At 31.8% G+C, this 24,167-nt stretch overlaps 3 protein-coding genes and 1 non-coding gene across 7 annotated transcripts; all 4 read right to left on the reverse strand.

Moving 5' to 3' along the window:
- Positions 1–10,534: 10,534 nt before the first annotated feature.
- Positions 10,535–11,803, reverse strand: LOC107176352 (uncharacterized). 4 transcript variants are annotated; one of them, XR_008056376.1, is made up of 5 exons: positions 11,681–11,803; positions 11,212–11,598; positions 10,908–11,132; positions 10,725–10,817; positions 10,535–10,639 (listed from the first exon to the last, which is right to left on the reverse strand). XR_008056376.1 is itself a non-coding variant. In XM_052444014.1 (4 exons), the coding sequence occupies exons 1-3, from the start codon at positions 11,699–11,701 to the stop codon at positions 10,950–10,952; spliced, it is 591 nt and encodes a 196-aa protein (XP_052299974.1). In that variant the 5' UTR covers positions 11,702–11,803; the 3' UTR covers positions 10,535–10,639; positions 10,908–10,949. The 4 variants fall into 4 exon arrangements, 2 of the variants coding, with proteins under 2 accessions (XP_052299974.1, XP_052299973.1); XR_008056377.1 differs by having other exon boundaries at positions 11,212–11,332; positions 11,681–11,797; XM_052444014.1 differs by lacking the exon at positions 10,725–10,817.
- Positions 11,804–11,907: 104 nt separating this feature from the next.
- On the reverse strand, positions 11,908–12,490 carry LOC127903643 (uncharacterized). The gene is made up of 2 exons (XM_052443953.1): positions 12,381–12,490; positions 11,908–12,289 (listed from the first exon to the last, which is right to left on the reverse strand). The coding sequence occupies exons 1-2, from the start codon at positions 12,461–12,463 to the stop codon at positions 12,001–12,003; spliced, it is 372 nt and encodes a 123-aa protein (XP_052299913.1). The 5' UTR covers positions 12,464–12,490; the 3' UTR covers positions 11,908–12,000.
- Positions 12,491–14,199: 1,709 nt separating this feature from the next.
- On the reverse strand, positions 14,200–16,179 carry LOC112498623 (uncharacterized). Its single transcript, XM_052443952.1, has 4 exons — positions 16,101–16,179; positions 15,535–15,954; positions 14,443–14,544; positions 14,200–14,339 (listed from the first exon to the last, which is right to left on the reverse strand). Exons 1-4 carry the CDS (start codon positions 16,127–16,129, stop codon positions 14,333–14,335), a joined length of 558 nt encoding a protein of 185 aa, XP_052299912.1. The 5' UTR covers positions 16,130–16,179; the 3' UTR covers positions 14,200–14,332.
- Positions 16,180–20,974: 4,795 nt separating this feature from the next.
- LOC112496398 (small nucleolar RNA R71) lies at positions 20,975–21,081 on the reverse strand. The gene has a single exon (XR_003062947.1). It is a non-coding gene; the product is annotated as a small nucleolar RNA R71 (small nucleolar RNA).
- Positions 21,082–24,167: the final 3,086 nt, after the last annotated feature.

A 24,167-nucleotide genomic window follows, 5' to 3' on the forward strand; every position in this document is an offset into this window, starting at 1 on the left:
TGTGAAAATGGTTAAAGAGTTGGATTATTGACATTTTATGATTTAGATAGAATGATATAAGGGTGGGCATGAGTTGGGTTTGATAGGGTTAGTGAAATTCTAACCTGGTCTACTTTTTAATGAGCTGAGATAAAATCCATCCAACTTAACTAAATAAACTTGTTTAACCCAATTTTACCCAAACCTTATATCGTCTGGTTAAGTTGATTAGGTTGAAGGTCAAATCAAAATTTTAAATTGAACAATGAAAATGATATAAAACTTGAAATGAAACTTATTAAAATCAAATATAAATCTTTTATAACATGAAATTTTCATTCACTATATAGTGTACGTAAAGAAAGTTAATAAATTAACTATCTTTAAATTAAGAAAATTTCCACAAAAAGCATATAGATTTTATTTCTCCTACATCTCCTTTTCCAATTCCAAATTCAAACTTTTTAGATAATTAGCTAGCATCATATACAAAAATAAAATGAAAGTGATACATAATTATGTGCCATTAAGTATTCACTAAAAAATAAAAAGAAATTAAAAACAACTTACTTTTATATTAATCTTATAAAATAATAAATTTACTTATAAGAGAGTGTGATTTTGGTTTTGGAATTGTAGTCTAGAGTAGCAGATGCAAGAATGAAATAGCCTCTTCTATTAAAAGATTAAAAAGAATAAAAAATTAGATAAGCCATTTAAGTCTTTATAATTTTGCAATTGAGAATTAACACATTATCATTATCCTTCTTCTTCTTCTTCTTCTTCTTCTTATTATTATTATTATTATTATTATTATAGATTTGGTTGGGTTAGACTAGTTAATTATAATTGATCCAGCCCAAACTAATTATTAATTAGGTTTGAAAAAAACAGACTCAATTAAACCACAATAATGTGCTCATGGTGCATTTACTAATCAGTAATCAGAACAGGCTACAATCAAAATCAAGAATGTGAATAAGAATAAGTTATTTATTTGATCTGTAGAAATTGAAGTCGGAATGAGATTCATTTCCATTGATGTGTTTAATTTGTCTTGAAATCGGAATGAATTATCATAATTTACTTAAATGCCCTTTGTTGATTATTGTCAATTGGTGGTGGTAATAATAATAATAATAATAATAATAATAATCATCATCATCATCATAATAATAATATTTATTAAAATAGTATTATAATTATGATTACTAATTCATTATTGTTATTATTTATTAATTTCATGATTTTGTTATATGATTATTATTTATGAAAATATTATTGTAATAAAACTTTATAATTAATAATAAAATAATAAGTTATTATTATTAATATTTTATTATATTATTATTTAGTAAAAATATTATTATATTTATAATTGTGTTGTTATTATTATCAGTATGAAATTATTTCATTATTATTTATTATAATATTATTATAATTCTAATTCATTATAATTTATTAATCTTTTATTATTATTATTTATTTAATATTATCTAATTAAAATTTATAATAATTAATTAAAATATTTTTATAGTTATTATTTATTAAAAAAATTCAATATTATAACAATTATGGCACCCTCCCATATCATAGCAATGACAGGACCGGAGGTTATGTACCCAATCAGAGCACCAAAGAAAGGCTTTGACAACAAATCCTCATAGTGCTTCTGAGCAAAAGGGCGGTCCACAGTCATAAGCTTCAAACCCTTCAAAGAGAAACCCTTCTTCTCAAATCTGCTGATGATTTCAGCAACGAGCCTCTTTGGACCCCATCGGGCTTGATCATGATGAAAGTTTGTTCCATTTCTTTGAGATTCAGAGAAACCCAATTGTTTGAGAATTGAGTGAAATACCACCACTTATAGGTGAGAGAATAATGCATGCTCTATATATATACAAATTTGCTGTCTTGGTCAAAACAATGCAAATGCGATAGAGGAGAATCAGTAAAGAATGACGAACCCAGCCCGGTTCTCCTCTTGACTCCCGACGCCGAGTCGTTATCGTCGGACCAAAACCACTTCACGAACACGAACCTAGCTGCTTCACGAACACGAACCATTGTAGAGCTTCTTTCTCACTTCTTTTTGGCTCAAACAGTTTTCAAAGCGAAGATTGCAGTAAAAGAGGAACGATCGAGGAAACAAAATTCGGGTTAGCCAGCAAACCCGATTGCTTCGAAAATACAAAATCCGGCGTGCTACGATTTTTAGATTCGATTCCGGGACCTTCGAATTATGACCAGACTTTGATTCTATTTGGACTTTCGTAGATTTCAATTTTAAAATATATATAATTTTGAAATTTTAACCGGTTATTTTTTTTAAATAAATGTTTAACCGGTTGTAAACCTGTTAATGAAATTTTTTTAAATACTTTTATTATATTATAGTTATTAGGTATCGTTGATCTAATCCAATGGCCCACGTTTATTACGGTATCAATGCCGTAAATTTATTTACGGCATTATAGAATTTTCCTTATTATAATCATAATAATAATTATTTCTAATATTAATATCATTAATTACTACTACTACTATAATTATTGTTATTATTATTGCTGCAACAACAAAAGCAGCAAAAATTATGACTTTTAAAATAAAAATAATGATCATTACAATTGTTATCGTTACTACTGCTATAATTGTTAATAATTTTTTTAATTATTGTCGTCTTATTATTATTACTACTACAAGTTTTACTTACCATCAGTTTCAATTATTTTGCATGCATGTTAATGTATTTGAAATATAAAGTAGCTGGTTTCAAATATATGAAATCTGGAATTTTTCAAACAAAAATAAAAGAAAATGATAGATAAAAAGCTGCATTCACAATACCATTTGGCCAATATGAATGAAATGTTATGTCATTTGGATTAAAAAATGCTCCATCAAAATTTCAAAGAAAAATAAATGAAATATTCAATCCATATTCAAAATTCTTAATTGTTTTGATGATGTCTTTATATTTTCTTCAAATATAAAACAACATTTTAGACATTTATCAATTTTTTTATCAATAATGGGCTCTGATAGAGCTAAAACACCACTAAGCGGGATCGGGCAACCCCAGCTATATCGTTATTAAGAATGCTCTGTAAACTAGGAGGAGCATCAGTAAGAAATTGCAAGCCTAAAGGAAAGGACAAACTAAAAGAGGCCAGAAAATCTGCTGCTATGTTCGCTTCTCTATAGATGTGGTTCACTCTCACGATCCAGTCCCTGCTAAGCAGCTCCCAAATGGCAAGGATGAGAGAGTGATGCTCATTAACAGGAGTGGTCGGATTCTCCAAAATTTGAGTAACAGATTTGCTATCAACTTCCACCCAAATCCTTCGGAACCCACTTTGCCAAGCCACGCAAAGCCCGTGGTACAAGCCCTATATTTCTGCAGTAAGAACAGAACAAGCGCCAAGGTTGACGCAGAACCCAAACTGCCAAACTCCCCAGTAATCCCTAACAAGACCTCCCGCTCCTGCAACACCCGAGTCTTTCCTAGCACCATCAGTATTCAATTTCACCCACGGCCAGGATGGAGAGCTCCAACGGATCCACTTCTCAACATGTCTCTTCCCAGCACCGAGAGAACTGTTGAAGCATCTTTGAATTTCAGCAACCTGCGAATAAATATCCAACATGATACGATCACTTTCCCACTTCTCATGATTAAACATGAGCTTATTTCTCCAAAACCACAGCCTCCAAATTACAACCCCAAAAGTTAACGACCATTCTTGTGAATCACCATGAGAGCTAGCCGTATAAAGGTTAGAAACCAACCAATCTGTGAGGCCATCCAAAAAGAAACTTTGGTGAGCTCTATTAATCAAAAGACGCTTCCAAATTGCCATTGAATAGGGGTAGTCACGCAACACATGTAGCGTATCCTCCCGGACAAATCCACAATGCTCACAAGCTGCATCCATGGCTATTCCCCGAGCTGCAAGCTCACAATTAGTCTTGAGTCTGGAATGAAGGGCTTGCCAAATAAAAACTCTGATCCTCTGCGGTCCTTTCCAAGACCAAGCTAGCTTCCAAACCGAACTCTCCTAAGATAGCCACGGCTTAGCAAGGATCATATAAGCTGAACGAAAAGTGAAGTGACCCGAAGGGGATGCTACCCAATAAAAATTGTCAGTCCCATTGCTCGAAGACGGAGGCATAATGGCCGCAATCCGTAACAAAACGTGATGGGGCAGGAGATGGCTAAATTTGTTCCAGTTCCAGGAGCCATTCAAAAGCGTAAACTGAGCAACCGGTTGAAGACTTATATCATTGGGAATGCTAGAGAGAGCTAAGTTCGCCAAAAGTTGATCATCGATCACCCAACAGCCCCACCAAAATCGGACAGTCGTTCCATCACCAATAGACCAACATAGACCCCGTCTGGTAGGCTCCCAAGCTCTCCCCACAGCCTTCCAAAGGGGGGAACCTACACTTGTACGGAAGTTATGGTGGGTATCAGTTGGGGAAAGACCATATTTAGACAGCAACCACAAGCTTTTCAGGTTCGATCATAATAAGCCATGCAATTTTCATTATAAAAGCTTTATTCATGAGAGCAAGCTTCTTAAAGCCAAGACCACCAGCAGATTTTGGCTGACATACTCTATCCCAACCAATAAGGCTCATTTTCCGATGCTCCCCATTACCACTCCAAAGAAATCTTCTACACATTTGTTCAAGCTTAGAGGTAATACTTGCTGGCAGGTAAGTTGATTGCATTGCATAGATGGGAGCAGCCTGTAGAACAGTCTGAGATAGGGTGATCCTACCTGCCAGAGAGACATTTATCAATCTTTAGTAACATACTAACGTTGTCAACAAAATAGATTAGTTGTCTAAGTCAAAAATTAATTTGTTTCAAACCAAAATTAGATTTCCTGGTCATAACATTTATCAAGGGACAATAATACCAACTGACAGATCAATAGCCTTTGTTGACAGATTTCCAATCCAAATTATTGCAAAAACTCAACTACAAGGATTCTTTGGAAGCCTTAATTATGTTGCAGATTTTTATCCTAACTGTAATCTTTGTAAACCCTTGCATGAAAGATTGAAAAAGAACCCTAAACCACGGAAAAATGAACATATGCAAATTGTTAAATAAATAAATCACAAAATCAAGTTTTCACCTTGTTTGCACACAGTTGATTCAAATGCTTACAAAATTATTGAAACCGATGCTTCTGAAATAGGATATAGAGGTATCCTCAAACAAAAGAAAAATAACACAGAACAAAAAGTTCAATTTACATCCAAGTATTGTAATAAAACTCAACAACATTATTCTACTATAAAAAATGGGATCTCGTCCATCGTTTTGTGCATTATAAAGTTTCAAAAGAGAGCTATTAAATAAAAAATTTCTTGTATGTGTTGATTGCGAAGCTGTAAAAGTGATTTTACAAAAAGATGTTAAAACTATAGCATTAGAACAGATTTTCGGCTGATAGCAAGCAATTTTAAGTGCTTTTTACTCTGAGATCAGTTTTTATCGGAGGCCCAGGAATTGAAGAACAAGAAGCTCTCGCTGGTTCTCTTGAGGATGATCCACGTTTGAGGCCAGAGGATCCTAAGTTCAAATTTTCAAATTCTAGTGCTCTTTGTCGAGGAAATGATATTGTTACACTGCCATCAACTTTAGTTTTTATTTCTTTTAGTTCTCTATTTTGTACTTTTAAAATTGTGTAACATTTTCCATAATCTATTTTTAATTTATCTAGGAATAGTTACTTTTGCTTTGTGGACATCAGTTTGGAAAAATAAAGTTTCACTTATAATAAAGAATGTTCAAAATAGAATACAAAAGAATAGAAAAGCAAAACCAAGAACTATATATAAAATATAGAATTTTACAACTTCAACAAACTATTGAAGAAACAATTTGTTGAGGCCTACCAAATGCTTTTGGGAAAGAAAACAACATATGGTTGACCTTCCTTATGAAAAAGACTTGGATGAAAAAACAATTCCAACAAAAGCTAGATCAATACAAATGAACGAAGATTTAGAAAATCATTGTCGAAAAGAAATTGGTGATCTTTTGAACAAAAATTAATTAGAAAAAGCCAATCTCCTTAGAGTTGTTCAAATTTTTATGTAATGAAGAATGCTGAAATTGAAAGAGGTGTACCAAGATTAGTGATAATTTGTAAACCTCCGAACCAAGCTTTAAGATGGGGTAGGTATCTAATTCCCAACTAAAAGAAATTATTACAAGGACTTTATAATGCTAAAATATTTTTTATCATGAAAATAACTTTTGAGAGGTGTCAGTTTTCAAAAGGAACTACCTCTTTGTTTTTGTTCAGAAAAAGAGTTGTTTTTCAGCTGATTTCAAAATCTGTTCTAGAACTATTTATAGCTCTAGTTTTGCTTGAGAAATCGCAAGAGTTACATTTGGAGATTTTTCAAGCAGTGAGATATGTACTTGAATAAGTTTCTCTTTTGATAAATCTTTTGCAGAAGAAAACCACCTAAAAACAGTCAAAAGCATCTTATGCTCAATCTTCTAGTACTTCAAAAACATCTATGATTTAGATTTGTGAAAATGAAAAAGCTATCAAAGCTCAAAGAGAAAGCTAAATCTAGTTCTTTTCCAAAAGATTTGTCAAAATAGAAATTTATTCAATTATAGACTTCATCTGCTCAAGCAAAACTAGAGGAAGAAATAGTTCCAAAACAAATTTTGGAATCAGTTGCAAAAACAAAGAGGTAGTTCCTTCTGAAAATCTGACACCTCTCAAAAGCTTTTTTTAAGATCAAAAATATTTTGAGAAACCTTTGAAATAAAAAATTCTTACTTTAAAATATGAATATATTTGAAAAAATCCAAAAAAAGTTGTAAAAAAATCTTCTTCCAATAGGATTTCATTTCACACCAAAAGATTTCAGGAAAAAAGTTCTATAAATTTATTTTGATAAATTCATATTCATCCGAATTCAAACATTACCCTCATCTAAACCATCTAAATTCTATTAACCATTCCATAGTCTAAATTTTGAAAGTTCTTATTCCTTTTAAGTGGGAAACTAATTTAATCAAGTATAAAAAATTCTCCCATAGTTTTAACCCTCCAAATTATAATTATTGGGATTACCACCAAGCATGGCTGAATGCTTTTTTGCTTCAAAATGAAAGCAATAGACTCCCATAGTTTTTCCGCTTCAAAAGAGGAATCAATTTTACATTTTCATATTAGTTCATTGAATGGTAAAATTACTTTGGTCCTATCATAGAAATCCTCCTATTTATAGTTGCTGAAGGATTTACAACCTTCAAAAATAATTTCCTCTTATCCAAAATAGATCACAGATTCTAGGTTTTATTGCACTTTTTCTCGAAATTTTCCATTTCCTTGATTTGTTCATGGGAATATGCTTATATCATTGTTACCGAAGATATTTCATCTTTCGGAAGAAGTTTCAAAGTCAAATACTGGGAAAAATTCAATTCTCAAAATGCTTTCGAAACCAATGATCTCAAATTTCTTGAAAATTCCAACTAACCCAAAAATCTTACTGAGACATTCCTCACCCAATTTCTCCAGTAAAAACCCATCTCAAGTTCAAAACTTGTTTCAGAAAAAACCAAAAGTGAGTACAAGAAGCATTTGAAAGATATTTTGTCATAACTTTCAGATGATAAAGAAGATAAAAAAAAAAACAAAAGAAGAATCAACTGCTAATCTGACACAAACCAATGAAGATGATTGATATGGAATACTGCGAAATATTATGTAACAGTATCATATGCAAAAGTCACTTGGCAAATGGGGAATACTGCAAATCACATGGGAAAAGCTAGATATTCTTGACAAAAGTTGGCAGTAATGTAAAGCAAAATAATAATGTGAAATAATTACTTTGGCAATAATGGAAAGAAAAATTTCTCGCTAGATGACCTAGACTTCTAGGTATAAACTTATAGACAAATTAAAAGATAAACATGGAGGAGAGATTCCTTATGATAAACTTGCTTATGGAGAATTAAGTAGTTTTATTCAAAAGGAAGGAATGAAAATTTGTAAGGCTATGAAATTACAAAAAAATCAAATGGGAACAAATTCGAACTAAAAAAGACTTAGGATCGTTTTGTGAACAATTTAATCCACACTTAGGATCTTTTTAGGAACAATTTGATCCTCAGTAGTCCAAACTTACGTAGACAAGCAAGAAAAAGAAAATCTATCAAAGATGTGATGGAAATTGTGCTGGGAAATCATATCCTAGAAGATGAAAATTTTATAACGAAAAAGAAAATTCAAATTTCTACAATAGACCAGAAAAACCAAATACATAAAAAAAGATGAAAAGTCTCAAGAAAATACTACAAAAAAATTCACAAAAAGTTGTACGTATATTAAATGTGAAAAACCTAGATACAAAGCAAATATTGTCGAATGAAAAGAAAAATAAACCAATTAGAACTTGATGAAGAAATTGTTAAAAACCCTGAACTTCTATTAATTGAAACTTCTTTTGAAATTGAGGAACAATACGATAGTTATGAAGAACCACAAATAGATGAAATTGCTAAAACTTCAGATAGCGAGAAATAAATTAATGTCTTAACTAGAGACCAAGAACACTTGCTAGAAGTTGTAAACAAAATTGAAAATTTTGAATTAAGAAAATAATATTTAAAAAATTAAAACAGACTTTTGAAAATGAAAAAAAAAAAATCAACACCCTACACTTTATAATTTGAAAGACATATTAGAAAAATTTGATGACAAACCCCCCAAAACAAGTTTTTATCCGAGATTTACAAACTGAAATTCACCAAATTAAAAATAAAATTAAACAACTTAAGACGGAACAAAGGCAAAACTCCAAATTAATAAAATAAATTAGTGCAAAATTTCAAAGGAAAAAAAATCCAGGCAAGGCACGTGAAAACCAACACTACAAGAAAATTTGTAATAGATGGCAGCCACTTTCACTACAAGAAATATTATCTTTTACAACCAATCAAAAATGCTGTGAAAACACAATTACAACATTTATAAAAATGTCCTAACGAAGGATGCAGTAAATAACATCAAACTTTTGTAGCCTTTTTCAACTGCGGTAAGAAACTCTGCATAAAATAATAATAACGGCATTATTAAAATGCAGTTTTCTAGGCCATTTGCTATAAGAGTAAATTGCTGCCAAAATTAGTAAATAAATATGAAAATCTGCTGCCAATAAAATTGATAACAGTTCAATCAATTGAAAATAATCTCCATAAAATCATTTGAACTTGGCATCCATACAACAAAAATTTAGTTGAAGATTGTTAAATCTCTACACTAAATATAATACTCAAAGTGTAAACTGAAACTCTTACCCAGGTTAATGTTTTTTTTCCCCTGACTTGTAAATTCAAGTATATGTATGAACAAAAATAGAAACTATAAGCCAACTCCAACAAGATATAGTTTTTTGGCCAAGCAATTGTGCTTCCAATTGCATCACTAAGAACATGAAACTCAGATGTAGCACGATATAAGGGAGTATCTTCAACCAGTGCAATTGTCACCCAAACTTTCCAGCAATCTGGTCCAAGACATATATGCTGTACTTTGGCAAGTGGATCTCTTGATGCAATTGTTCCTTCCCCTACAACTTTTCATGTTCCCATCCAATCTAGTAATCTACAACGAGCATTTTCAATATTTGTGAAAGTGCTTCCACATGTTTTAGCTTTCTATAATAACAAATAAAAAATCTAATTAGAGGCAAACAATTATAATACGAATAAATTCAAACGGTTTTTCCAAGCTCAAAATTCTAATCATTTTTTTCATAAAGAGAATGGTTCTTTATCAGCAACAACTGAAAAATCTATTCATTTTAGTGTTAAACAGAGTTTGAGGATCAACAATAAATGATGCATAGCATTTATAAAAATCATAAAAATCATCACTTACTTTCGCATGTGAAGTGTCTTCCGAACATTTCCTCTTGTGGCTTGTCTCATTGTGATCCTAAAAATATCATAAAGAAAGAACAATTCAAGTAAGAAAAATACTTGGTTTACGTATTATATAATTCAAAGCTAATAGTAAAATATTAACTTACTAGTTGAATGTCTCGAGAATTTTTCATCATGCTATCTATGTCAATTCGATCCTAAAAATATATGAAAAAACTATTATTAATCAAGTATTGCTTCTAACTATATTGAACATAAATTTTCTTAATCATATTTATTACCGCTTGTTTGTTAGTGTTCTTAATGAATGCAGCCTTGAGTTCCTCGAATAGTTTTTTGAGATCTTTTAGTTCCATTTTAATTTGTACAGTATGAGACTTGCTAAGTGCTTCTAAATTCAACAATGTTGGTGTAACTCCAGATCCAGCTCCTCGTACACGCCCATTATGTTCTTTTCCTAGCACATGGGTCAGAGCATCACCGTGAATTGTTGAGGCATCTTCACTCACTTGTGTCCTTTGATATTCATTATTTTTTTTTGAATCCATGGAGAATTTTTATTGTTAATAGCAAAAAAATAAGAATAAAGAACTAAAAAATCACAAATGAATTTATCACCAGTTTTTCAGCAACATCCTCATTAATTGCAGTCCCGTCCTTCTTAGTATGTGCACGAATCCACACATCAACTCTAGTTATCGGTGATTTTGGTCTCTCTTGCATCTAAAATATGTAGTGGAGAACATTTGATTACTCATCTAATTTTTTGTTTAATAATAAATAAACTTAATGATATGATTTTTCTAACCATTTCATGTCTTAAACGAGCCATCCCTTTTCAACTTGTCCTGTGGATGTTAGTTTGTTTTGATCTCATTTTTTTAAACCTCTTACTCTTCAACTATAGTAAGAAGGTATGTTAGATTAATGACACTATTCTTGTACATTAATAAGAAACTATACTTGTACATTAATTGGGAAAGAAACTTACTTTAAACTCAGCAGAAACTCTCTCTTTAATAAACCTTTGCCATTATTGCTCAGATTTTATGTTCTTTGATTTCAAGCCTTCCAATGCCTCAAGCTTTCTTGTTACATCATTGCTTTTAACCAATGCTCTAATTTTACGTGTTAAAACTAATTTGTAATTCCTCCAGCTCCTACCCATTGCACTCATTATATATCTTCTATGACTTCCATCAACATTAAATTGTTGCTGCATTTAAAGGGAAAAATAACATTAATAATTAAATTTGATGAGTTAAATAATATTTACCACAAAAGTAGGATGCTACCTTAACACAAGTCCAAAGTCTTTCTCTTAAGTCTGATTCCACTCTATGCCAACTATCCAAGGTCAACGGTACCATTTGTCGCACTAAACAACCAATAAAAGAAGATAACCTATTTGAATTTCTACCAACAGGTTGTCCATATTCATTAAAAATGACCTCAATACGTTTTCCATCAATAAGTGCTACAAAATCTATCTTTGCAGGGCCCCTTGTCTTCTTTTTCATATGAAGGGAGAGGGCAGTTGTAGCATCAGAATCAGATTCAGAGTTAGAATCTGTATCTGATTCTGAAAATTCTATGTCTTCTAGGTATTCAAGCTCATCTCTAAGAGCTGCAGCTATAGCTCTACGTTCTTTCTTCGCCCCTTTTACTGCTTGTTTAGATGACTACTAACACACATATATAAACATGAGAATAATTCAAGATATTAAAATCTATTATTAGCAATTTTTTGGTTTGTTAACTTACTTCACCATCATCTTTTGACATTTCCAAAACACAATACACCTGAAAACAATAGAAATGATTATATCAAAGACTTTTTAGGTGCTGATAACTTTATCCAATAATAAGAACAAGACACTGATAATAGAAGTGATTCTATATTTTAATTAAAAAATGCATAAATTATAGTTACTTTATAAAATTATCCAGTAATAAGATTAACAAACCTGATCTAATAAGTTCTTTAAGAAGTACAATTGTGCTCTAACTCAAAAAAGAAAAAAGGAATTAGCAGTAAAAATAAATAAAAAATTCTAATATCTAAAGTCTTGATGTTATTGTCCTTACTCTATATATGGTTCCACTGCAGCACTATTGTATAGCACATAACGGTGAGCAATTTGCAATTCTTCTTCAGATAGATCAATAAGTTCTCCAACAGTGAATGGGTGACCTCCCAAAATCATTTCATCACCTATATCTTCATTACGATTATGTCGAGAACCTAATGCACCAACTTGTTTCATGTATCCACTACAAAATCTCATGCATTCTTCAGCTAGATAACATTCTGCTATACATCCTTCTGGTCGTGCTTTATTCCTAACATATCCCTTCAATTTTTTCATAAATCTACATAATTTATTTTAAAAAAGAAAAACATTAGTTGTACTAAAAAATAAACTATAATAAAAATCATGATATTAATGCTAACTTAACACACCTTTCAAAAGGATACATCCAACGATATTGTACTGGACCACACCGTTGAGTTTCATGTCCTAGATGAATTGTCAAGTGGATCATTGTTGAGTGTTAGAAAATGCATATTTATAAAGGAGAAAACTGTCATTTTACATTTCAAGTCTTACTAACACCTTTACTTTTATGAATTTAACTTTCTTTTGATTTAATTCCTTTTGTTTTATTTTAATTAAGTATTTTATGTATTTTAGGGGCATCATAGTCATTTCACAATAAACGAGAGATCAGATGCCAAAATGGACATCACTTTTGAACTCAAGACGGTCGAAAACCTTAGGAGGAGCATAAAAGGAAAAATAGCATTGTTCACATGTACGGTACTATTCACGTGTACAGTACTGTATACGTTACTGTTCATGACACTGTTCATATAGACGGACGATGACGTGGCATTGACCGATGATGTGGCATTGACTGATGAGGTGTCACGATCCTGTTGGGCTAAAATTCTTATGTACTGTTGACGGTGACGTGGCAGCATATCAGTGGACGAAAAATCTCGCGTACGATACATGCATCACACAGGATTATTTTCAACCAAACCGCGTTATTGTTCATCCGGGTCAAACCGTGTTACTGTTCATCCACGTGGTCAAACCGCGTACTGTTGACTGATGACGTGGCGCAATCCTGAGCGTCCAGACTGTTTTTAATCCGATGGCCATGATTTACTCCATGTATCTATAAAAAGGGGGTCTCTCCCCCCTAATTTGATATCTCTGAATCCATTTTTGGGATCCATTTTCTGTAATTCCCTCTCTATCTTGTATTTTCTACGTATTTTAATAAATTTCCATTTTGCCCCTAGTTCAATTATGAGTAGCTAATTTTCTTTCAAGCTTGGGTTGAAGGTGAAGTCTCAACATGTGTCATGGGCTTTATTTGGTAAATTTATTTTCTCTTCCCCTCTAGTTTTTGTGGATGTTTTGACTTCTCGTTGACAAATAATATTAATCTTGTCTAGTACCGCCTTGGTTTCACCGGCTCCCTAGTACAAGGTTATTATTATTTGGCACGATAAGCCCTTAGCACCATATTGATTAAAGCGTGGTTCATGAGGTGTGGATTCCCCCCTCATGATTTAATTGGCATTAATGTGGATTATTTAGCCCATGATTCATGTTGATACGGATCCAGATACCCAAGTGCGTCAATTTAATAGAATTTCTCTTCAATTTATTCTTGCCATTTCAATTCCAATTTTAGGATAATCTAAGTCACCTTCACCACAAAATCCAACCACCCATTTACAAAATTAGTTCTATACACAATTAAAATCCACCTCCTCGTGGGATTGACACTCGTCACCATTAGTCTATACTACAATAGATTCGTGCGCTTGCGAGTACATTAAAATTTGCACAACAATCATGATGTCAAAAAATGATGGAGGAAAAAATCTTTCTAGCATACACAAAGTTTCAGCAATGTCATTTTCCATTTCTTCAAACTTAGCCCTATCGATAACTCTTTGACATAATTCATTGAAATATGCCGAAAGTTGAAAACTCGCAAATCCGGGTCCTTTAGGTAAATGACCTCTTAATGTCACTGTCAACAATTGTTGCATCAAAATATGATAGTCGTGGGATTTAAGACCCTTAATTTTACACTCATCGATCAAAATGCAGTTTCCAATGGTGGAGCCATATCCATCCGGTAACTTTATATCAAATAGTCTCTTACAAAAGGTTTTCTTCTCCTCTTTAGATAATGTGTGCGCTGCAGCCGGTAAGCACAATCTCTTTCATTTCCTCTGTGGATACAAATGATGCCTAATTTTCAAAACTTTCAAATCTTTACGTGATTTCAACCTATCTTTTGACTTTCCTTTTATATCTAGCAATGTGTTGAGAAGGCTATCACAAACGTTCTTCTCAATATGCATTACATCTAAGTTATGACGCAAGATTAATCCCTGAAAATAATGAAGATGACCACATTATATGCCTATTTGTTCATTATCTAAAATTTTATTAATCAATAAGATAAAAATAAAATATTATTTAAAAATAACAAACCTCCCAATATGGCAAGTCAAAAAATATCGACTTCCTTTTCCACATTTGCACTGTCTTTGACCTTCTCTTCCTTTTCCTTTTTTCATTTTCCCCCAATCATTTACAAAATCTTTTACTTCATTTAAAATGTCTTGACAAGTGAGTTGTTTAGGCTTTTCTCTAATTTCTTCATTTTCATCAAACCACTTCTTTTTTAATCGAAATTCATGCTTGGGATTGAGAAACCTTCTATGTCTCATGTAAGCAAACATTTTACTATGTATCATAACCACATATAGGACATGCTACTTTCCCTTTTGTGGTACATCCAGCTAGGTTTTCATATGCTGGAAATCATTTATTGTCCACATTAAAATAGCTTTTAGATTAAACATGGACTTAGAGCATGCATCATATACATTTACACCATTCCTCCATAACTCATTCAAGTCCTCAATAAGTGGCTCTAAAAATATATCTATATCATTCCCTTGTTGTTTAGGTCCAGGAATTAACAAAGTCAACATTAAGTTCTCTTGCAACATACATAGCCATGGGGGAAGATTATAATTCACCAAAATTACTTGCCAACAACTACATTTCGAGCTAAGGTTACGGAAAGGATTAAACCCATCAGCTGCAAGTCTGAGTCTAAGGTTTCATGCATCTGAAGCAAATTCTGACAATTTTCTGTCAATTGTACTCCATGCTGGTGAATCAACAGGATGCCTCATTTTTCTATCTTGACTTTTATGACTAGTATACCAGGTTAATTGCTCAGCCATTTCAAGTGATTTAAACATTCTTCTAAACCTTGGTAGAATTGGAAAGTACAGTAAAACTTTCATAGGAACTTCTTTTTTGAATTTTTTTTAGTCCGCTGATTAATTTTCCATCTTGAGGAACCACATTTTGGACAGTTGTCCAGATGCGCATTCTCTTTTCTAAATAAGCAACAATCATTTTTGAATGCATCTATTTTCTCACCCAAGGTCAAAGGCCTTTAACAACTTTTTGGTTGAGTAGATAGAGTTAGGAAGTGTATTATTTGCAAGTAGCATACCTCTAAGGATTTGAAATAAATCACTAAAACTTTTATCCGATAAACCATGCACAGATTTATGTTTGTACAAAAGTACAGTTGTTGATAACCTTGTATATTCTGTACGCCCTGGATATAATGGAGATTCAACATTTTCCAATTCTTGCAAAATTACTTCTTCCATTTTTTCAGGAGATTCTCTTTCAGTATCACTAACCTGATCATAGACATCTCTATACATTCTATATGTATCTGACACTTGAGCATCTTCATTGTGTACATGCATATTGGGATTTTCTCCATGAAAAATCCAAGTATCATATGCAGGATTCATTCCTATTATAACTAAATGCTCATAAACTATACCAACATGCTGATAACGAAGGTTTCGACATTTTTCACAAGGACATATGATATAATCAACATTCCCAGTACTTTCTTTAGCCTTGTTGACAAATGTTTTAGCCCCATTTCTATACTCCTCAGAAAATCTACAAACAAATATCATATTTTATCCCAAGAAATTAACTAATAGATTTAATTAAATTTAGTAAAATTAACTAACAAATATCATATTTTATCCCAAGAAAATTAACTATCGGATTTAATTAAATTTAGAAAAAGGTTATGGAAAAACCTTGAAAGAGACAACCATGATTTATCCATGAAGAGCCATTTTTCGCTAATGTCTATAGTTAATCTGCATTTGACAATTATAAAAATAATAAGAACTAGGCTATAAAGAACAATAAAAAATTATGTAAAACCGACCCTCAGCATGACTTTAAATGCATTTTCATGATTGTTCTATTTCGATTGTATAATGAAATGGCCAACCTTTCTTTTTGTTGTCTTAATCTTAGTTCTGGTTTTAGTTCTGTTGGCAAGAGTTGTCTTAATCTTAGTTCTGGTCTCATAATATGATCCAATAAAATGGATCTTGTATCTATAATTGCAGTGGTTAAGATATTTTAATGGTACTCTGTTAGGGGGGCAAACAACAAACCACCACAATAATAAAAGTGACTTGCCTTGATTGCACCAACCCTTTGCTTACAAACTGAACTAAGTGTGAAAGAATGTTATAATGACTCTTTAGAACCCACCCAAAATTTTATGGATCCTACGTGAAGGATATGATAGGCCGTAATTAGTCTACCTTATTAGATTTAGAAAAAGATTGTTAGAAATCGAAAACAAAATTATAGAAATGAACAATGACAAAAGATGGAAGAACGAAGTTGGGCCTGTGAAGGTGCCTTACACCTTACTCTATCCTAACACCTCAGAATGCTCTAGAGAAGGTGGGCTGACCGGAAAGGAAATTCCCAATAGTGTCTCAATCTAAAGCTGAATATTAGCTTCCATGTATTCTCTTTTTGTATTGAAGATGTAGTTTTGGTGCAGATTGTCGAACAGGTTACACAAGTAGCTATGTATTGTAAATATAGTGTGATTGATATGCCTATTTTTTTAGAAGACATAGTATGGTATGGGGTTTCAATGTATACACATTTATTGATTCTACTTCTCTCTTCAATTTGATATGTAGCAATAACTACAAACTTCTTAGCTTGATATACCAAAAGCCAAGACAAGCCAAGACCCCAACATAAACAATCAAATGGCCCATTAGTTAGTCATATTTATATATGAAGAAGAACAGCAGAGTGGTTGTTGGTGAAACTCATGATCCTACAACATATATATCATAGCCTGAAGAATATATATATGAAATAAAAGTTTGCAAAGGAATTTGATTCAACAACATTCAATATTATAAGTTTTTTCTTAAGCTCAAATTCACCAAGTACACGGCACACTTTAAAAATCACAATTGAAGTGTCAGATCAAAAATTTCAAATCTCAACATATGTTTCCATCTCAACATTCTTTTAAGTTGCTTTTTACACTTGGGGGACAAACATAAATAATCACTTTCTAGATGCCCCATTCAACTCACATTGTTCAGTGTTCACGATATCCAATTAGCATAAATCCATCCACACACAAACACATTTCATGTTACGCACCCGCATGAATATGATGAATCATCTAAATATTACTTAGAAAAATCACCAAAATTTTCAGCCAACATTCCTTTTATACTGTGAGTGGTTTTTTAGACAGAACCCTAAGAGCTTTTGTGAGATATGACATAGTAATTTAACCAAATTAAAACAATTAAACAAATAGAAAAATCTCGTTGAAATTAAATAAATTGAAATATGAAGATAGAGATTCAGAAATTACCAAAATAGGAAGCTGAAGACAATTTTTGCCTCGGTAAAATCAAAGCCCTTGAAATAAATTGAAATCTTAAGAAATTGAGAAAAAAACTTAAAAGATTAAGAAATTAACATATGCAACTAAGATTATGAGAGAAGACTTCGAAGAAATTTCAAATAATAATGAAGTGGATTTTAGTACCGTGTGTTTTCATGAAATTGAGAAACAAATTAAATTGAATCGAAAATGAGACTGAGTCGAAAATGAGACTGAATCGAAAATGAGACACAAGATTGTGGTGAGTGCTCGTTCTGGATTTGGGTGAGCTTTTGGTGTGGTGAGTAAGCTTTTGGCGTGGGTTTTGAAATAAGCAAAATATATAGAATAGAGTAATGGAGGGTGCAGGGAGTTTAGTGTGGGCCGGCTAGTAATAAATAACTTCTTTTGTCTCAGCTTTGTTTAATTTTTTAAATGCGTCTCTAACTTTAACGCCACAGTCAATCAAAACTTAAGATTTTTTTCACAGCTTTTTTTAAATAAAACTTGTCTATATTACTTGTTAAAACATTTCTTCCAAGAATGTTGTATATGTGATGTCGTAAATAATAAGAACTCTTGTAGTGTTTATGACACATCTCATTATATCATAAAAGTATGATGTACTTGTGATAGAACTTTTGTTTATCAAAAGATTGATGATAAACTTATGATATAATTATTGTCTATAGATAATGTATGATAGCACAGTGATAGAAATTTTTGCTATTAAAACTTTTGTGATAAAATTTTTTACCATGTTTGACCATATTTTAAATTATAAATTTATTAAAAAAAAACAAAACGCAATGTTTTAAACACAAAATAATCTTAAAATAACTTATATGTGTGTGTATAAAAATGTTCCAATTCAAAATTTTAAAGTACAGGAAAGTCTAGGAAGATGCATAAACCACACGGTTTATGCATTTTAAGTTTTAAGCCTCTTAAACCATATGGTTCATATGTTTCATCGAACTTTACCGCATTTTAAAATTCTAAACTAGATCAGAACACACACACACATGTATGTATGTATAAATATTCCAGAATCATAGATTTGTTAAAGTACAGGAAAGCTATTAAGCCAAGGGGTTTCATAGTGTTATGTTATAAGAATACAAAAAGTCATATTTTTCTCCTTTAATGTTTAGTCTTTAAAACTCATTTGGTGCCTAAATATACTCATTATTTTTATATTTTGGTTTAGATGCAAATGGAGGTGTTAAGTACAAAACGAAGCCAATCGGGCAATTCTGGATAGTTTCGGCATCACTTTGTAAATTGCGCATAACTCTCTCATCCGAACTCTAATTGAGATGATTCAAGATGCTATGAAAAGATACAAAAACGATCTACAATTTTTATATGAGTTTCGAGAGATATTGGCTCCATCAAGGTCGAAATTGGGCTTAAAGTTAACTCATCTACACTATTGATGTTCTGGAAAATTCCTTATCCTACAATTTTAGTATATGGGTTTGATGCAAATTATTTGGAAGATTCAAGATATGATGAATGAAAAAGATCTAGCGAAAATCACTACTTTCCTATTTATATTAAGATTTTATTTTATTTTTATTAATTAGTTAGATTTGGATTTTTGTATTTTCAGATAATATTTAGAATACCTTTATTTTAGGAGATTTTGTAGGCTGCTAGGAGGAGAATTAATGTGTATAAAGAGGAGAGAATCATCAAATTTGGCTCTCTCTCTCTCGACTCTCTTCTCCAACTTTTCCTTTGAATTTCTAGCATGGCCCTGCATGGCCAAACTTTTATAATTGGTCGAAGGAAACGGAAGCCTAAGAATTAATGAAACTGAGAGATCTAATTTGTTTTTGTTGTTTAATATACACTTTTAAGTATCGGATGTTCTTCTGCACTTATTTTCATGATTGTCGCATTTAATTACTAAAAGGCTTACGAGTTTATTATTCATTGCAATCTACTGCTAGGTTAGATATCAAATCTGTAATTGTTTGATTATTCTAACTTGTAAAGCAATTAAGATTTAATGATATGTTGCTTTAGAAATTATTAGATCTTAAGAAGAACACTCTGCTAAATTAAATGCAACTACTTGTGCTTATGTTGTTTAGCTTAATTGATTTCTCTAATTCTTAAGGCTGCTACTGGATTAAACCTTTAGTGCTTGTCTTGGGATACTTAGTAGTTTGGGTTGATTAGATCGCTTGTGTTCTAATTAACTGCAATTAAGGAGAAATAGGAATAATAGTTCCAATAATAAACATTCAAAGTGCAAATTGATATATTTTTGCATCGATAACTTTTTGTGAATTCTGATGGTACATGTTGACTTAGACCAAGGTTTATTCATTTGATTAATTTCGATATTTTTTATTTGAATTGTTTCTTAATTGTTTTTCTTTAAATTGTTTTCATCATATTTAGATCCCCCATCCTTGGTCACCAAGCATAAAATTAGGTTAGATACTCTTTGTGGGAATGATCCTTGCTCACATGGCTACATATACTTTTAGGAGTACAGATTTTATTTTCAGTTGCCTACGACATCACACCAAATTTTGGTGCTGTTGCTGGGGATGTTTTCTAGTTGATCTTTGTGCTTTTTTGTGATCCTTGTTTCATTGTTGAAATTTTTCGTTATATATAAAAAAAATAAATTCATTTTGATTGCTTATTTTTAAGCATAGATTTTTTATTATTTAACATTCTTATTTAATTGTTCATGACTTTAACTCGATCTTCTAATCAAAGTGACTTTATGATTCAAAAATAGAGAGAACTTTGCATATGATTAGGAAAGAAGCTCGAAAAAAATTTGAAGAGTACAATCCAATTCTGGATCTTCTTTTTGTTAACGATTCAAATTTAAAAGAGGAAGAAACCCTAGTTGCAAATCAAACTTTAAAAGAACTTGCTGTCCCTAATTTGAATCAACAACTTTTGTGCATAATAATCTCTAATTTAATGCTTATCCCACTTTTGAATTAAAATATGGGGTAATACATCTTTTTCCCACTTTTCATCACCTTATAGGTGAAGATCCTCATAAACATCTAAAAGAGCTTCATGTGGTATGCACGAGTATGAAGCCCATAAGGGTGACTAAAGGGCAAATTAAATTAAGGTTGTTTTCATTTTCTTTGAAGGATTCGGCTAAGCATTGGCTTTATTACCTAACTCCAAGAGTATTACCATATAGAATGAGATGAAAACAACCTGTTCCTAGAGAAATATTCTCGAGCCTCAAGGGCAACCAATATCCGAAAAGAAATTTGTGGTGTAAGGCAACACAATGGAGACTCCCTACATGAATATTGGGAATGTTTCAAGAAATTATGTGCAAGCTGCCCCCATCATCAAATTAGTGAGTAGCTACTTATCCAATATTTTTATGAGGGACTTCTACCCACCGATAGGAACATGATTGATGTTATGAGTGAAGAAGCTTTAGTGGATAAAACTTGAGGCCGAAAGAGACTTAACTATAAATATGGCGGCCAATTCTCAACAATTTGGCACTGAGCTTGACTTTCCATCAAAGCATGTTAATGAGGTAAATATATCCTCCCTTGAACAACAAATTAAGAATCTAACCTCTCTTGTTCGTCAAGTAGCTGTAGGTAATATGCAAACAACGAAAGTTTTATGGGATTTGTTTGATTGTAGAGACATCTAACCAATATGTGCCCAACTCTTCAAGAGGAACCCATTGAGCAAGTGAAAGTGATAGGTGGTTTTCTTAGTCAACTGCAAAGGAAGTATGATCTATTTATTGGGAATTTTCTACAATTCTCATAAACACAAATAAACCTTAATTTGTATAAACTTCAATCCCTAAGATCATAGAATATCATGATTTTTACATCATCCTAATTGAGAGAAGACATACCTTGATCCATAGCAATTTTCTTGATCAAATCTCACAGCAAAGAATTAAAGATTAGCAAAATTGATTTCTCTCTCTTGAACTCTTTCGAGTGACTCATTTTCTTGGTGGAGAGAAAATTAACATGATATATACATGGGTAGAGAGAGGACCAATTTTAATAAAAACCTAATTTCTACTTTCCATCAAAGTGAGCAATTAGATTTTTCCAATTGACTAAGAAGATTTTGGTCCATTATTTATTTTATTATTTAAATCCTAAATTATTACTAATTCAATAATGTGGCATGTGGGCCACTAAAAAATATTTCAACATTCTACCAATTGGTCCATGTGGCGCATTCAAATTAATGGTTTAATATTAATAAATGTTATGCGCATAATAAGAGCTAAATCCTTACTTGCATTGGTCAAATTATAAAATCATCATTAAACAAAAACTAATACAGATCATTGTGGTTCCACATCATTATTTTGACATAGTACCTTCCATGTATCACAATATCAATTTTACACTTAACATGACCTGTAATGGGAAAGAAAACAATAACGGTCCAACAACAACGTCTTAGCCAGAGACAAAGCCTATTGACAAATGTATCATTATTCATGTATATACCATAAAATCAAATATGATATAAAAGAATAAAAAACAATACTTAAATGAGCTCAGAGTTTCAAACACATAAAGAGGCTAAGACTTAAACATAATGTCAATAACGGAATCAATGAGACACATCCTTTCAGTATGTTCACTAAAAACTTTTTGGTTCGATCCTTTTGTTAAAGGATCCGCAATGATAAAGTTGGTACTAATGTGCTCGATTGACACTCTTTGTTTTTGAACTTCTTTTTTAATAACCATGTATTTCAATTCCATATTTTTAGCTCCATTCGTATACTTGTCATTTTTAGAGAAGAAGATTGCTGCAGCATTATCACAATAGATCCTCAGTGGCTTGGCAATACTATCGATAATTCCAAACTCTGAAATACATTTCTGCAGCCGTAATTCATTAACAGTGGCCTCAAAGCATGCCACAAACTCAAATTCCATAGTGCAAGTAGCAATGATAGACTATTTTGTATTTTTCTATGAGATGACTCATTCAGCCATCATGAACAAATAAGTAAATGTGGATTTTTTGATATCCACGCAACCGGTATGATTTAATTATGAGTATCCTATCACTTTGAGATGATCAGATCTCCTATAAGTGATCATCTGAACTTTTGTTCATTGTAAGTATTTCAATACTTTCTTTGTAGCTTTCCAGTAATCCAATCTAGGATTACTTTGACATCTACCCAGTATTCCAATAGCAAAACTGATGTTTGGCCTGGTATATGTCTAAGCATACATCAAGCTCCCAATAATGGATGCATAAGGAACCTTTTTTATTTGTTTGCATTCCAATTCGTTCTTTGGACATTGTATAAGGCTAAACTTATGTCCTTTCTGAATTGAAACAACACTTGTAGAGCATTTTTCCATTCAAAATCTCTCTAAAACTTTATTAAAATATGCTTTCTAAGACAACCTTAACAATCTTTATGTTTTATCACGGAATATTTTTATTCCAACCACATAAGATGGCTTACCCATTTTTTTCATTTCGAAGTTCTTAAAGAGAAACTCCTTGGCTTATAAAGTAGATCAAGATCACTAGTAGCAAGTAAAATATCATCAACATACAAAATCATAAAAATAATCTTGCTCCCACTGACCTTGAGATATATACACTGATCAATGATATTTTCCTTAAATCCAAAGGAAGTGATGGTATCATTGAACTTGAGATATCATTGTCGAGAGACTTGTTTAACTCCGTATATTGATTTCTTTAGTTTACAAAGGAGGTGTTCTTTTCCTTCAACTGAAAAGTCTTTGGGTTGGGCCATATAAACATCTTCCTCTAAATTCCAATTCAAAAAAGTAGTTTTCACATCCATTTGGTGCAACTCTAAATCATAATGAGCCACCAATGCCATAATAATTCTAAATGAGTCTTTTCTTGAAAACTGATGAAAAGTCTCCTTGTAGTCAACGCCATCTTTTTTAGTAAAACTTTTAGCAACGAGTTTGGTCTTGTATAGTTTGATATTGCCATTTGAATCACACTTGATCTTATAGACCCATTTACACCCGACTCGTTTGCAACTTTTAGGTAATTCAACAAGGTCCTAAACATCATTGTGATCCATTGATTTTAACTCTTTTTTTTATTGCATCTAACCATTAAGTAGAATTAGCACTTTCTACGGCTTGTGAAAACGAATTTGGATCTTCATAAATTCCCATGTCAAATTCTGACTTTTGTAAGTAAAACATATAATCATTAGAAATAGCAAATCTTTTTTGTCTTTGAGATATTCTTAATGTTACTTTTTATGGTTTAGCTACCACAGATTCATTATCAACGACTTCATTATGGGATATTGGGTCATTTATTTGTTGTTCTTGAAAGTTTTTACTGCCTTCAACGAACACAAGAACAACGACTTTAGAAGAAGTCACAGACAAAAGACCTTGCATTCTAGCTTCTTGGATTTTCACATTTT

Source organism: Citrus sinensis, chromosome 7 (genome assembly GCF_022201045.2).
Source record: "Citrus sinensis cultivar Valencia sweet orange chromosome 7, DVS_A1.0, whole genome shotgun sequence".
Taxonomy (NCBI): Eukaryota; Viridiplantae; Streptophyta; class Magnoliopsida; order Sapindales; family Rutaceae; genus Citrus; species Citrus sinensis.